The sequence below is a fragment of the Triplophysa rosa genome, linkage group LG10 (genome assembly GCF_024868665.1).
Source record: "Triplophysa rosa linkage group LG10, Trosa_1v2, whole genome shotgun sequence".
Taxonomy (NCBI): domain Eukaryota; kingdom Metazoa; phylum Chordata; class Actinopteri; order Cypriniformes; family Nemacheilidae; genus Triplophysa; species Triplophysa rosa.
In genome coordinates, this window is record NC_079899.1 from 24,809,029 (window position 1) to 24,825,323 (window position 16,295).

Here is a 16,295-nt window from a genome sequence, read left to right on the forward strand (position 1 = left end):
GCTTGCACTGCCTCGGAGTGCCTCCAGGATGCGCGTCCACGACTTCGATATAACGCAATCACGTTGGAAAGGTTACGCGTGACGTAGATTTCAAAACCTTTAAACATCCCTGATATGCGCACGAACTGACTGTTTTAAACAATAATCTTGCACAAAGACTAACGTGTCATTTATCATCCAAGACCTTTTGAACGGTCTTCTTTCTCCACACTCGTAAACACTGGGTCGAAACTTTCGCGTGACCTTTCCAACGCGATGACGTTGTACGTTAAGTCGTGGATACGCATCCTTGAGGCAATGCAAGCCATATATTTATGTTTAAAAAGTATAGCCTATACTTTTTTAGGTTTCTTGGAAAATGACTAATCGTTTTGCTAGACAACACGCTTATTCATCGGCTGATGTCATGTAGAGTCTTTTGCGATGAAGCTGCGATGAAACTGAAATTTGGACCGCAACAGCCCCCGTTGAAGTTCAGTATATGGAGAAGAACCATGGAAAGCTTTCCTCAAAACCGAAAAAAATAAACGCATGGACGGCTTGAATGACATGTGGGTGAGTGTATTATCATGAAATTTTAATTTAAAAGTGAATTACTCCTTTAAACATTTAATTAGTACCGTCAGAATGACTTGCACTACCCAGATGGACGGTTATCAGTTTTAGTCATTGTTATTGGAGGATAACAGACCTCAGAATGTTGCGACTGACCAATCAGAATCAAGTATGATGTTTATAGTTTCAGGTAAATTGTTTTGTTGTTTTGCTGGAAAAAAATCTTATTTACACAGAAATGTCTTTTGTGTTTCATAAAAGAAAGTCATTGAAATAGTCCATCACAGCCGCAGTTTGTTTGCATTAATCTTTTTATTGCCATACAGTGATATCTTGATCATTTTATTATGAAATATCGAAATGTAGATGTATCTTAAAGTTCTTTGTTTTTCATTCTTTCTCCGTGGTTAACAATGACAGTGCAGTTTTCGCTTGAACTCACTTTTTTACTTTTTCATTTTCTTATATTTTGGAGGTTCCTTGATCTGGTATAGCCACAATTCCACAAGCCGGTCATTAAAGTTGATCTTCAGTTTGACCAGATTCTAATGTTTAGTTTCGTCTGGCCCGGGTTTGACTGATTCAGCACAGAGCTCCGGCTGTGGCTGAACATTTGCTTCCCGATACGGGAATGCATGTTGAGAGTTTTAATTAGAAAATGAGAAAAGAGAGATGTTCTTAAGCAGAAAAGACATTAAAAAGCATTCTCTAACCCAACAGACGGCTAGTCTGAGATCTTACCTCTGTTTCCATGAGATTCATTTTATCATCCGTGACAATTCACTATAGCAGAAAACTCATATCCAAAAGATGAGTTTACTCTCATTAATCTCATAAATCTCACAAAAGATAATATTCAATTCCCTTCTGCTTTTTCGTAAAAAGTGGAAAGTTTTTTAATAGTAAAGTTTGTTGTTTGTTGCATAAATGCTCCGAACAGGAGAATAACACAGAAAACTGAAGGAATAGCTAGAAAGTAAAAATCCAGGCGGATAGTGAACGAGAGAGAACGTGAAGAGACCGAGAGGAGGATAAATGGATCTCAGCAGGGTAATTGAGATCTCAATCTGCCCAGCGGTGCGTCTGCTCTCATTGAAGATGAGATTTATATACAGAAACACAGCGCATCTCTCACCAGACCCACAGTTCAGAGCAGCAGGACACGTCCTGTAATTAAACATTACTCTCATTTCTATTGTGCCTAGATGCTCTGATTAAGATGCATAACTATTATTATTTTTGTTTATTATATAAAAAAATAAATGGGGTATTTGCATATCCCCTCCATCGTCTGTACCGCTATATAAATGTAGTGGTGCTTGCTGTGGCAATTTGAACAAACATCTGAATATGAAACTTTGCCCCATGGTTCGTGCTACGTACAGTACATTATTGTCTCTTAGCAACCGTAAAGCAAACACCCTGGCAACCACTTTTAACCCTCCAACATCATAGAGGTTATAACGTTTCCCCCCCACATTTACCAATGAAATGTTTACGTTAACAACTGGTCCACGAAGAGCCAACCACAAAATGATCTTGAATATTCCTTTACTTCAAAATTTGTGCGTATTATTTCTTAACACGTTAAATATGTTGGGTCATTACCTCAGATCTAGATAAAGAACAAAAGACTTTCTCTCACGGAGTGTGTTTCTTCTCCTCGCTTTAATGCGGGACGATTGTGTTTATATGATCTGTCTTTGTTATCTGTACTTGTTAAGCTGTAGAAGTTTGATTATTCATGTCTGTAGGTATAAAAATTCATCAGCGACACTGGAATGTATTTTTCATCGGGATGCTGTTTAATCTTATTTGTTTTAAATGTGTTTTCTGGCTGGCTGTCTTATTGAGTCAAGCGTGCTTTATCATTGTGCGGCAGCATGTTTTTACTGGTGTTCTCACTGGTCTGCTGTGTTGGTGGAGACGGATCCTGAATCAGTGCTTATCGACAGGTATGAGAGCAGGGGACACTTGGGCATCCAACCTTAAATTACACACATGGGGAGGGGGGACCGTCCCAACATCGACTGGAAAATCAATGTGTGTTTCATGATTCATGAGGCAATGGGTCCGGGCAGCACATGCCAGTTGATTATAGGACATCATTTTTTATTTAACGCTATACTTTTCACAGAGAGTGATTATATGCAAAAACAAAAAATGAAAAAATTATATAAACTCACACTTTACAAATGTGTTTTTAGAGAAGAAGAGAAATAAATCATGCATATATCAGCAAGTCAATGACGGACGACATCACCTGCACATCATTTTCAATTTCTTCAGGTCAAGTTTCAGTTGTGTAACCTTAGATCTCTAGAGAATGGTCTCCGGTTGGCGTTAGGCGGATCTGATTAAATCTTCATTCAGACTTTCACAATAGATTGCAGTGAGGAGACCCTGAAGACGGCTCACTTTATGTGGGTCAGCTGCTGGGGGTCAGATGGTTTTCTTGGTGACTGACAGCAGTTTTGGGGTCTAGTTGGTTCGAGAATTACCATAAGCAGCTGAGAGCTCAGACATATTTGTGTGTAAAATCTAGCCCTGCCGAGCCGATATGGGATATAACTGATAGTAGGAATCCAGATCACTCATCTGGGTCAATAAAAAGCATTTTCTCCAGCACTGGAAAAAAAACGGAAATTTTATGTCAGCTGGAGCGACAGATATATACCGTTGTTTTCCTGTACAATTACTGGATATAAGGATATAAAATAAATAGTTTTCCCAGTTTGTCTTGTAAATTTGCTGATTGTTTCTGTAATTATTTTGATCATATTTCAAAAATTTAATAAAAAAAATCTTGTTAAAAAAACAGACATTTTCAGCAGAAATAAACTGTAAAAAAACATGTTTTCTCACGTTTTTCTTGTAAATTTGCGGTCTTTTTCTAGAATTTTTTTGTTTTTTACCGTATTTCAAAAATACATGAAAATATCTGTAAAAAAATGTAAAATTCTGTTTTTTTTTTTTCATTTTACATGGAGAAAATAATAGTCAAATTCTGTCAAATTACCAGGGTTTTTTTCACAGTAAAGGGCAAATATATCATCCATCTGTTGTCAAGAATTTTGTTTAAACCATTCATGGGTTTCTGATGTTAGAACACTTGATTCCAGTGAGTTTGTCTGCAATGTATTTGGGCTGTTTGTCATCTTCGTTGTTTTCTCGAGCTGTCCTCGTGTGGTAGCGTGTCGGTTTGTCTTGTACCGTGAGTGACAGCTGGCTACAAAAAGGCGTGTCTGTTTAACCTCGTGGTCCTCTGGAGACCTGTCAGAATCCACTTAGCTGTCTGCCCTGATTAGACAGGACGCTCAGATGATACGCTGCTGCCCGGGAGGTCGACACGCTCACAGCCGTCTTGCATATGAAACACAGCCGTTGTCTGATTTACAGTCAGAGCTGTTGCTTTTATAAAGCATCTTTCTTTTGTTTCTATTGCGTTTAACTTGAAATCAATTTATTTGTTAATTTTACATGAATGCAATTCATGTGCTACGCAGTCCGAATCTCACAAATGCACAAAATGCATTAGTAAACAGTCATTTTCACATTGATTGTCGATGTCACAACGTTTGCCGAATTCCTGAATCAATCCTGATTTTTAAGAGGGAGAATTAAAGCTACACAATAGAAAGACTAAATGAATATGACGAATTGAGGTTGCACATCTGTGCCGTTAATCTGGGATGTGCTGTCGGCGGTTTGGGCACAGAAGGGCACACAAAGTTTACCGTGGAAATCTCTTTTTGTTCTACAGAACATGATTTACGTGAGATTATGACCCCGAGAGAAGCGCAGATATCCACTGTCTGGAAGAATCAGCTTGTATTTTGAGTGACAGATGTTACGGGCATGAACCACATGTTCTCTTGCTTGACTGAATGGCACAAACAGCACAAAACAACAAGCCGAGCACTTTGATGAACCGTTGTGTCTTTAAACTCTGGGATTAGAGTCATTATAATCTTTGTTTATTGATGAAAGCAGACAAACGCTATATCTTATTCAACCGTTTTCCCCCCTGAAGTCCAGATGAAATGTGAATCTATAAATCAACGCTTTCGTGTGCCAACATTTTTTTTTTACATTTCCATTTTATTTGATCTATTTTTCTGATTCTGGGTGAAACATCATTTTCATTGAGGAAAACAATGTTGGCCTTTTCAGAAGGCTTTTTTGGTAATAATAACAAGACATGAAAATGAAAAAAAGACAAAGGCCCGGTTTCACAGACAAGGCTTAAGGCTAGTCTCAGACTAATATGAATGTGTGACCTGTCTTAACTGAATATAACTTGCCCAGTAATATCTTAAAATATATCAGTGCCATTGTTTTGTCTCGAGATGCACACCAGTAATGTATTCTTCTAAGGCGTTTTTATAAAAGCGACATGAATATCTTAATTCAACTAAGGCATAACTAAGCTGTGTCTGTGAAACCGGGACAAATTTTCCTAAAAGGTCAACTAAAAAACTCCATGTTGAATTTGAGTTTTTGAAAACACAAAAGTGTTTTTGTGAACATTAAAATCTGTGTACAACATTTTAAAAAGCAAGAAAAATGAAAACCTTTTTAACACAAACTGTTAAGTCTTTTTTACATCTGTGACTGATTTTATGTCTGAACTGGTCACTGGTTCAGAGTTCTGTAAACTAATGCGGTGAAAGACAGTGAGGTTTGGAAGATCCAGTGAGATGTGAAATCCAGAGAGAAGACCGACAGACTCACAAGTTCAGTTTCTCTGCTGTGGACCGGTGCACAAAACTGCCCTTTCTGGCACTGGTCCTCCGGTCTGCTGTCCACACACGCACACACACACACACACACACGCACGCATGCACGCACACACACACGCATGCACGCACACACACACACACATGCTGAATTACCTCCGTCCGGCCATCTGCTGCGGACTGTAATCTCTACTGCCACTGATCTAATAAAATCCAGGACTCCAAACACAAAGAGAGTTGGTTAAGATACTTCTCACATCAGAGGTCAGAGTCTGCAGAAGATCTGTGGGTTTGCAAAGGGAATTATTGGGAATTATGTTGTAAATTAAAAAGTCTTATATTGGATCATCTTCATTGTAGTCACCTTTTGACTAGAATTTGCAGACATGTTTTCTCGTCATTTTATCAAGCAGATTCTCGAGGTCTCACCCTGAGATGCTTTTTAAACAATATTAAAGGAGCTCCCATGTATTGTGTGCTCTTATCGGCGGCTCTTTCTTCATTATTCAGTCAAAATTATGTATTTCAAAAACATTTTTCAGAAAAAACGTGTTTGTTTGCTTAATTTTATTTTTGTCTACTTAACTAATTTCAGACATTTAAGCATACACTTTTAGATCCAAAGTTTTTTTTTTTTTAATCTGATAAACATTTCAATGAAGTTTCCCAAAACTTTTGACCGGTAGTGTAAATATATATATACAGTATATATACAAAACCATGTTCAAATACTTGTGGTATTTATACGAGAACATTCAAACCCATGGCCATGTTTTGCACCTTTTTAAGTTGTATTTAAAAGAAACTTTGTTTATCATCATGGTTAGTGTTTGTGTTTTAATCAGTTCTGCCCGAGGGCATACACTTCTTTAGTCAGATGTCAATCAAACGCGCAGTGATGTAAAACACTTGCTGTCTGCTGCCCTCTGCTGGTAACACGTGACTCTGCATCTCTGATCTCTACAAATATCTTGATTTGTGGTTCTTTTACCATATTTCAATGCTCGTTTCAATGTCTGATTTATAAATCATTTTAATCTGTCTTTGGATGTTTGTTGAGACACTCTAGTAGTTCAAATGCAAGATGAGAAATTGTATTAAAGGGACAGTTCAACAAAGAAAGATCTTTTATCATTTATTCACCTTCATGTCATTCCAAACCTGTATACATTTCTTTCTAGTGAAGAAGACAAAAGATTGGACATTGGACCCAATTGACTGCCGTCGTATAGACACAAAACTACTGAGACGTTTCTCAAAATATCTTCTTTTGTGTTATACAGTCCTATACAGGTTTTGAATGACATGAGGGAGAATTAATGATGACAGAATGATCTCTTTAATAGACCTAAATGTCAATAGCCTATGCAATATCTTTATAAACACACTTCATGTGGAACCTGACATAGTCAAACTGTTACCATACAGTATCTGTGTCCGTGCTGTGAAACTGTCATCTGGAACAAATGGTTGTATTGAGGGTAATCTGTTTTACCCCGTCTGTCTCACACATGTAGGTGGAAGTTTATGATATTGCGTCTATATTATATTAGTCTGCTGTTAGTGTAGATGACTGTCCTGCGGCTGTGGAGAGAGAGAGAGAGAGAGAGAGAGAGAGAGAGAGTTTGGAGCTCCGCCCTGCAGTACGTGTCGTGTCATTTAACCTCCTCCTCTGGTCTGTATGATGGATGTCTGCGGTCACTCCTCGGCTCAGAGCAGCGTGTATTGTTCTCCGAGCGCTCTGGAAACTTTCTGACTCTCACACACGTTGAGAAGATAAAAGCCGAATGCTAGACTCTACAACAGTGGTGAGTGTTATGTTTTGTTTAAGAATCTCGTCTCTTTGTTGACCAAAGCGTCTTCTAGTTGTCACTAAGTTTTTAAGAGAAATGAATGAGAGGATGTTGCAATACAGCGTGTCAGTGAGACCACGTTCATGATCTTGAGATGAATGTTCCTCAAACGTTCTGGTTTGGTTTGGTTCTAAACCTCCAAACCTAAAGATGAAATCACACAGACTTAACAGCTTAAATTACAGACTGTCAAACTTTGCTGGTGGATCATTTCAGATTTGTGTTTCAGATCACTTTTTTGTTCTTCAAAACTTTTGCCACGACATCATTACAATGTTTGCATACTGTCAACTGATTGGTTGTCTTACTGTATATCTCTTAGCATGTTGAATTACACGCCGAGCTTTATAAGACGTGTATGTGTTATGAAAGCTGTAGGTCTGATGTGACATTTCATGTGTGCAGAACAAAACTTGAAAACCTAAACTTTCCTTCAGGACACACAATCTCGTTCTGTTTGTGCGTGTTTATTCTGAAGTTTAAAGCACGTTTGGATGTTTGGTCTGGTTTGGATTGTAAAAGAAACTCTGCTGTCTGAGAATGGAAGGAACCGTTGGCCCTCAGACGTTTTCTTTACGTCTGTTTGAACGCGAGGATATGAAGGATGCGAGTTGAACAGAAACAGACAGAGAACAGATCAGCGCACATGCGTTCGATTAAAAGCCCTCTTTAGCTTAAACGTTTCAACACGTTCACGTGTCCCGCAGGCAGATGGAGAGAACTCCAGGATTTCCTCTGACACACTTGGAAATGTGTCACGCTGTGAAACACGGCCATTATTTAGAAACTATTTCGACGTTTTCCCTTCGCGTTTTTGTGCGGGGTTAATGAATGACAGTGATACAGCTGAAATGTATCCTTGAGAATTCCTGTTTGTGTCATTTCCTCTCTCTCTCTCTCTCTCTCTCTCTCTCTCTCTCTCTCTCTTTCTCTCTCAAAGCCAAAACGTCTCTCGCCCTCTTTGTGGAACATGTGAGAAAGCTTCTCATGGTTTGCTGGAAGAGATCCACTAGTTTGGATGTAGTTGTATTACGATGTCCAGCTCTCATCCGTGTCATCTCACACAGGGGATTTGGGTTAATAAGGAGGTACAGTAAACTCCTCTGAGGGTGAAGCATCTCTTCATAAAGAAGAGAAGATAAATAAGATGTCACAGAGACACGCGAAGACCTATCATTGTGTCCCGGGTGATGTGACATTGTGCCCAGGGCTGGACTGGAAAGAAAAATCGGCCCTGGCATTTTTTGGCCCACATTTTTTGGCCAAAGCGTCCGTTCCGGCCCCAAACGATAGCGACCCACTGGGAAAACGCCCGGAACGCAAGATGGCCAGTCCGCCCCTGATTGTGCCTCATTTAAAATCCTCTTAAATGCAATTTCTTTCTTTTATCTCACAAACCGCCTGGTGAGGGAGTGGATGTTTGTGTTATTAATTTGCATTGGCTGGCAGTTAGCGAGGTTTTAGGTCATATTGTTTCTGTAAGCTGTCTGGGATGTTGAGTTTTTGGGCTTGTCAAAAGATTAATCACGATTAGTTGCATCCAGAATAAAAGTTTGTGTTCACATAATAATCTACGTCTGTGCACTGTGCATATTAGTTTTGTGTTATAAACATACAAGTGTAAATACAGTATGTATAACACAAGTGAAAATATGAATAATACTATTTTTGATTTGATTTTTATTTCAAACAAAGATAAATATATGTAAAACAAAATACAGTATTATAAATACTGTATATATACAGTATATGCATATGTTGCAGCGTAGCAAAAAATAATTAGTTTAAATTATATACAATATCATATACATTTATTCATTTTTATATATTATATTTTTCTTAAATATATACATGTATGTGTATGTGTGTATACATACAAAATTAATATGCACAGTGCACAGACATATAATATATTATGTAAACACTCATTTTATTTTATTCTGGATGCGATTAATCACGATTAATTGTTGAACAGCCCTAATTATAGTCATGAGTTACACAAGGGTGAATTTCACAAAACCTATCAAGAAAACAATCCAAATGAAAATAAATGATATTTTTTAAAATCAAAAATACTACTGATATGTTATTATTGTAATAACAAATATATGAAAGCATGAACATTTTTATTTAAACAATGATAGATAGATCATAGACAGAAATAGAATAAATAATAGAATAAAATAAACAACAAGTAATTTGTTTGTATTTTTATTGAATCATTAATTATTGATATGTAATAATGAATTAGAGAGGTTTTTTTATATAATCTGATCTGGATGTGTTCCTGGCCAGTTTTGTTGAGATACACTGATGCATTTGTAATGCATTTACATGATAACTGCTTTTCTGGTCCAAATGTCACAATTATGCACACATACAGTACATGTGACTTCAATGTATAAATGCTTCACAGCTCTTTTTGTCTCATGGCTTAAGCTGTTTGCATGCGGTGCATGTGCTGCGCGTTGGAGACGGCAGTCTGGTCATGTGACTGGATCATAATAAAGTGTTTATCACGGCCTGTCCCGTCACATCACAGATCTGGACTCTTCTCATTGCTGTCTTTCTTAACCGATGAAAAGTGGCCAGATTTGACTTGAGGGCATGTCACTTAACAAACGAATGCTTCTCTCTTGGAGCACAGTCGAGCTAGTCACAGAGAGCGCGACCACGAGACCCCGAGCCTCTCGTCGCGAAGGAATGCGCATGTTTTAAGCGAAATGAAGGGAACGTCTCATGTCGTCTCACGAGTATGAGAATCTGTTTTGTGCGTTCAGATCTGCTTGGCATTTGTCGATATCACATTACAGCGTTTTCTCCAAAAACACGCCATTTTTAGCAAATTGGAGCTTGGCTTCATAACCCGGGCATACTTGATATTTAAACAAAATACGATCACGTTCTTTTTTTAAATTGAGCTTGGTGGGAAAAGAAGCGCAAACAGTGGGGTGGAAGATTCACGGTGGTCCTCTACTTTTAGGTTGTGTCTGTGAGAATGTTTACATGTACTAGAAATGAAAGATGCAGTTTACCTGAACACATGTGATCATTTATGTGTCATTCTATGAAGGCTAAAATATTTGGCACGTCTTCTAAGAACATACAGTGGCGCCCCCAGGATTTTTTTTATGGGGTGGCACAAAGGGGCCAGTACAAATCTTAGGGTGGCACATTTCAAAAAATGTATTATGCCTGAATCTAATGGTTAAGAGTTTTGACATTGCCATTAATACTACTGGGAACATGTAAAGTTTTTACTAGTATTATCATTAATAAATATTACTACTATTATTCTAATATAAAAATAAAATTATTTAAAAATCTCATTCTGGTTGGGGGGGCCAAAGGGGGGCCACTGAGAACAAAGTCTTAGACTTTGGTATGACGTCATCTCGTTTTGTGTTCAACAGAAGAAAGAAAATCATGCAGGTTGAGAACAAATCACGACACAGTTTTCATTTTGGATGAATTGCACCCTTTTTGAATATTGACATTAACATCCATCCATACATGCTTTGGCTCATTTGGTCTGTGTTGTTTTGGAATTGTGTTTGTTTTTATAATGCACTTCCTTGTTTATGTCCTTCAAGGCTGTCGGAGTGCTGAATGAAGTCTTTGAGTCTTCATTGATGCGTGTAAATCTGAGCCAAGTGGCTGTTTGGCCGTGTCACTTCCTCCTGCAGTCTGCAGAATATTAATCACCCCGATAAACCGCTCAGTGTCTGCGAGCATCAGAGATAAAACCTCGCAGGTGCACACCAGACATCACACGGGCTGCACCGGCCATTTAAACCAATGAGGAATATCGAGTTCACAGAGCAGTCGTCTTTCAAAACAACAAGATTGATTGAATTTTGAAGTTGCGTATTGCGTTGTACGTTATCAGATATGTGTTGTCGAATGTGATATATTTTAGACAGCCGAAGTGTTTAAAGTCTCAGCAGAAGTCGTGTTGGGAAGTATTTATTTACAAATGTGCTTCGCAGAGACGGGATAAAGAACGCGTTGACGTTTGTGTAAACCTCTCGTTTTGGGGGGTTTCTGGATTAAACACATCTGTCGATTACTGCGTTATACTGGATTGTTTAACATGGGGACTGAACCAGACGCTGAACCAGACGTTTGTGCGGATTTGAGCACGCCGGACAGTTTTTCATACGTATGGACAGACTTGATGAATATCTTGGTAAGTGTTTTGTGGTCATTTATTACCCGGAGGAAAATATTATTGCTCTTTTATAGCTCGGAAGATTCTCGTTTGTGTTTCATTCAAGTATCAATTTAGTCTCAGACGTTTATAGTTTAGAGGAGATAAAAACAGATACAAACGAGACAAATCCATGAAATGAATGAATGTAGTGGTAAAATAATCTGGATTTGGGTCAATTTAATGAGAAATGTTTGCGTTCAATAATATTGACTTTTGATCGCAGACTTGACAAATCTGAGCTCAGTTTGACACATTTGTGAGATTTTTGTCCATTTTTCTTCGGGAGAAATATCTGAGACGCAGATGAGGCTTAGGCAGAAGTTTCTATTTGTTCTCCATTTAAACTCATTGATGTCTCGGAGAAATAGCTGAGCTAGTAAAGAGATGCCATCTTTGATTGTCTATGTCTCACAGGTAAATGTGTTGTGAATAAATCCTCTGCATTTAACATCCGTTTCTGTGTAATTAGTCGAATTAATATTGATAGGATGAATATTTGCATACTAAATAATTAAGGCAGATGTGTTAGGAATCTGGGAAATAAAGCCGTGGATTTTTAAATGTCGGCACTTTTAATGTCATGTTGTTGGTTTGGGTTTCCTCTGTAATAAAGGTACAGATTTAATGACGTCATTTCTGTTCCTAAACAGAAGTTACTCTGTAAATGATTTGAATTTTTTGCTTCTTCAAATAAATATCATGATTTGGTGACGTGAAGTGTAAACTTAACCTTGGTATGAGGGTTAAAACTTCAGTTCTGTGTTGTTCATAGTCTAAATATGGTGGTTCACTGAAATGTCAGGATGCTCATAAATTCTTTGGGGAAAGTTTAAGGAGATGATGTTGCAGATTCAGCGACGGTGTCTTACCCTTAAACTCCTCAAGGTCTAAACTGAACTCGTAACACGGGTCAAGCGCGTGCGTGTGTGTCATACAATAGCAGGAAGACTTTTAAGAAAGGTGATGTTTTATGACTGTTGATATAGAGCGTTTCTGTGCATGACTCTGTTGAACTATACATGACATGACGTTTTGATAATAAAACGTTTTGTACTCCGTAGAAAGGTAGATATCATTTTTAAGTTTCAAAATGAATCTCTTCTGCGGTAGTTTTACAGGCACATGGTATAGGCACGGCAAGTTTATCCAAAGGTGGATATTTGACTTATTCACCTTCTCTTTTATTTTATTATTAATTAAACATTCTAGTTCAGATTTCACAGTTTTTTTTTTGATAACTGTAAATAATGAGTCCATCGTTGTCGTCCGCTGTAGGATGGATCTCTGGCCAACATTGAGGATCTGGCCCAGGAGTATTCTGAGTATTACAGCACATCTTACAGCGACGTGAGCGACAGAATGGAGGAGTTACGCAAGAGAAGAGTCGCTCAGGCAGCAGAGGCGGTAAAATCAACTCATTTTTATTTTATATAAATGTGGCATATTTTATTTGATTCCCTGAAGTGCGTGGATGGAGGGAGCTTAACTGGAGTGTGTCTCAATACAGAATGTTTAAAAAAAGTTCAAAAGTTCATGAATGACTTTTGTTTTTCAGGGAAAATCTGAATCAACAGCATCCCTCCAGCTGCGTCTGGAGATCCAGGTGGGTGAATAAATCACAGTCTGACTGAATGACCCGTGATTGTACCTCTACACAAACATTGATAGTGTCATCGCTTTTTTCTCAGGAATCGCTGGGGCTTTCTAGTGCCGTTTCCACCCCTGAGGTAGAGAGACGGTACGTGATCTATGAATAACAGAAGAAAGGTTTGGGTCACGTGTGTTAAAAGTCCCATGATAACTGGATATTTGAAGTTCCTGGAAATACTTCAGTAGGACACATCAGACCAGAGTGTTTCTCGACAATAAATCACATCCGTTCATCGGGACACTGGAGACGATGCATGTATTTCCTATTGACCCCGTTTGTCCTCCTGTTCCTTCCTTCCATTGTGCGTCAGATGAGACGTTATCTCGATCACCATCATCAGCATGTTCACACACGTAACGCACGATTTATTAATAATGCACTTCAGTTGTTATGGATCAGGTTCAAGCCTCGTAAATTAGACGGAAGGTGTATTTTAAAATAAATACATAATTCTGATTTAATCGGTTTGTTACGTGACTAATGTGTGCACATGTGTGACCACACAAAGTTACATTTTGTAAGAAGTCAACATGAGAACAAAAATGACCCAGTTTGCTCTCCCAATGCACGGTCTTTCCCACACGAAAGAAAAAACACAGTTGGGTCTTTTTATTATCGCACTTATTTCTCAGAGAGATTCAATGGAAACGTTTCAATCTGCATCTCAGATATTTCTTCGGAAGAGTCAGAAATCACACAAATGTGTCCGTCATTAGACTTTGAGAAGAGATGTCGACAATGTGTCAAACTGAGCTCAGGTTTGTCAAGCCTGCAAACGAACATCAATATTATTGAAGATCTCAATATCGACTCAAACATTTCTCATCAAATGACCCAAATCCAGATGATTTGACCTTTACAATCCACATTCATTTACACCTCCAGACTCGTCATGTGTTTCAACAATTACACTCGCTTTTGATTCTGTTTTAATATCTCCTAAACAATTTTATGAGAAACATCTGAGACTTAAGTTGATACTTAATATCAGTGTTAGATTATAATGTTACATGGCATTAAGTGTTGTAACATATGCAGGCTAAAACAGACGTGTATGCGGAGCCAAAGTTCTGTGGAATTTCTCGTGCTAACATCAGCAACACAGAGAGAGAGATTCACAAGCCATGTGACCCCTGAAATGTGTGAAAAGCGTTCATTGTGACATTGTGATTGTGCGTGTGGTTTACCTGCTCTCAGCACTCGGTCTAATCAGTGTGCACTAGTTAGTGTTCTGGAAGGACAGAGACGGACAAACAGCCGACAGGTCAGAAATGAACCGATAGGTGAGGAAGATGATGAGGAAGAGCAGGTGAGGTGGAGATTTACCCTGTCATTTACCTCACGATTTACCCTTTGCTGAAGTATTTGTGTTTTTATTTCCAGGCCGTCAATGCAGAAGTCCAGCTCTGAAGATGGATCGGGTCAGTACCTTGTGTGTGTGTTTGATCATAATATCGCAATTTTTTTGTTTGAAATATGCTGTTCCAGAGAGAACTGGCTCTTTGTTAATGCAATTAGATTTTTAAAATATCATTATCATTCATTGATCATAAAAAGGCTGAAAATGGAAATTCATTGCTGTAGGAATACATTTGGTGCCCAAAAGGCCACATTGGAATTAAAGGGGTCATATGGCGCGAACACGTGTTTTTCTGTGTCTTTGGTGTGTTATAAGTTGCCCATGCGTGTATTAGACACGTAAAATTGCACAAATGAAAGTGTCGGAACAACAGATGCATTCTATCAAAAAGCGAATGCTCACCCAGACCTGCCTGAAACGCCTCGTGTAACCACACCCCCACAAATCTACGTCAGTTGGTGGTCTGATTTGACTAAGACCGCCCAAATGTATACGCAAGTATGATGGGCGTACCTGTCAGTACAATTGAAGAGGAACCTGATGTTCCAAATATGGTAAGAGGCGTTACATTTCCCTCACACGCTTGCAGTATTCCACCAATCACTATGCACTGGTTAACTGGCCAATCATAGCACACCTCGCTTTTCAGAGCCATGAGCTTTGTTAAAAATCTGCGCGTTTCAGAGAGGCGGGGCAAAGAGGAGATACAAACATGCACGGTATGTGGAAAATACAGCGTGTTTGAACCTTAAATCCTGTTTACACATTACATTACATCTAAAACAAACCATAATATTAGTTTTAGCCGTGTCATATGACCCCTTTAAAATCACATTCAAATCTGTAAATTAGAACTGGTTACTGTTTCAGTTTTTTGTTTTTGAAACTAAGAAATGTTATGATATAAATGAAGATATGTTTAAGCTTTTTTTTTTTTACCATTTTTTTGGTTACTAATCAAATAAGCACAATATTTATCATGTCAACCTCATATACAAGGTCAGATTTCCCAGCGTTCGACATCAGGGTTTCAGGCCAGTTGAAAAAATGACTTAGTTCTTACTTTAAAGCTGATAATGCTATTTCGAATGAAAGAACGTGTGGACTGTAGGTTTCAGATTTTTTGTATTTTTTTAGCAGTTTTATGGTATCTATCAGAAAGAAACACGTCAAAATATAGCAATAAACATTTATTGACTGTAAAACATTTGTTTTAAACAGCAGGGAGGTGGGACGGCAGAAAGAAAAACAAATCATTCTGGCAAAGTTTTCGGAAGACACCGAAAGGAAGCATCCGAGCGGCGCCCAAAGGTGCTTCATCCATTTCTGAGCAGAATTTCATTCGATCCCAAAAATGCTTGTTTAAATGATAAATGTGACCTTTGACCTCTGGTGTCATAGGGGAGGACCTGGGTTTTGTGGCCAGTGAGATCACCATGAGCGACGAAGAGCGCATTCAACTGATGATGATGGTGAAGGAGAAGATGATAACGGTGGAGGAAGCGCTGGCTCGGGTACCAGACATTTCTGCTTTTCTCAATGATGGGAAGAGAGCTTCGAAACCCATTTTACTTTAATGACTCGACCGTTTTTAATGCACCGCGATTTTACTGTACATTCATGTCAAATTCTCATATAAATTCTCATTCTTCAGCTGAAGGAATATGAATCACAGAACAAGCAATCCGACAGCGCAGATGGGATCGATTGGACCGACGCGCCCAATCTCTCCATCACCGAATCCTCCTTCTGCAACGTAAGTCTCAGTCTGCTTTACGTTCTGTCTGTCTATAAGAATCAGAATCAGAATCAGAAGAGCTTTATTGCCAAGTGTGCTTGCACACACAAGGAATTTTCTTTGGTGTTGGAAGCTTCTAGTACAGACATTCAACACAATGACAATACAATATAATAAGATTTACAG

The 16,295-nt window shown here is 38.5% G+C and overlaps 1 protein-coding gene across 3 annotated transcripts in view; it reads left to right on the forward strand.

The window, feature by feature from the left end:
- sash1b (SAM and SH3 domain containing 1b) overlaps positions 1–16,295 on the forward strand; it is a 65,656-nt gene that overhangs the window by 38,221 nt on the left and 11,140 nt on the right. Inside the window, exons 1-8 of one of the 3 annotated variants that reach the window (XM_057343215.1) lie at positions 6,990–7,102; positions 12,636–12,764; positions 12,916–12,963; positions 13,049–13,098; positions 14,395–14,432; positions 15,593–15,682; positions 15,773–15,885; positions 16,026–16,127. In XM_057343215.1, coding sequence (XP_057199198.1) covers positions 7,082–7,102; positions 12,636–12,764; positions 12,916–12,963; positions 13,049–13,098; positions 14,395–14,432; positions 15,593–15,682; positions 15,773–15,885; positions 16,026–16,127 — 591 coding nt within the window. In that variant the 5' untranslated portion in view covers positions 6,990–7,081. Of the gene's footprint in view, positions 1–6,989; positions 7,103–10,884; positions 11,337–12,635; positions 12,765–12,915; positions 12,964–13,048; positions 13,099–14,394; positions 14,433–15,592; positions 15,683–15,772; positions 15,886–16,025; positions 16,128–16,295 lie in introns of those variants that run through there. The other 2 variants (XM_057343214.1, XM_057343213.1) reach the window with 2 other exon arrangements.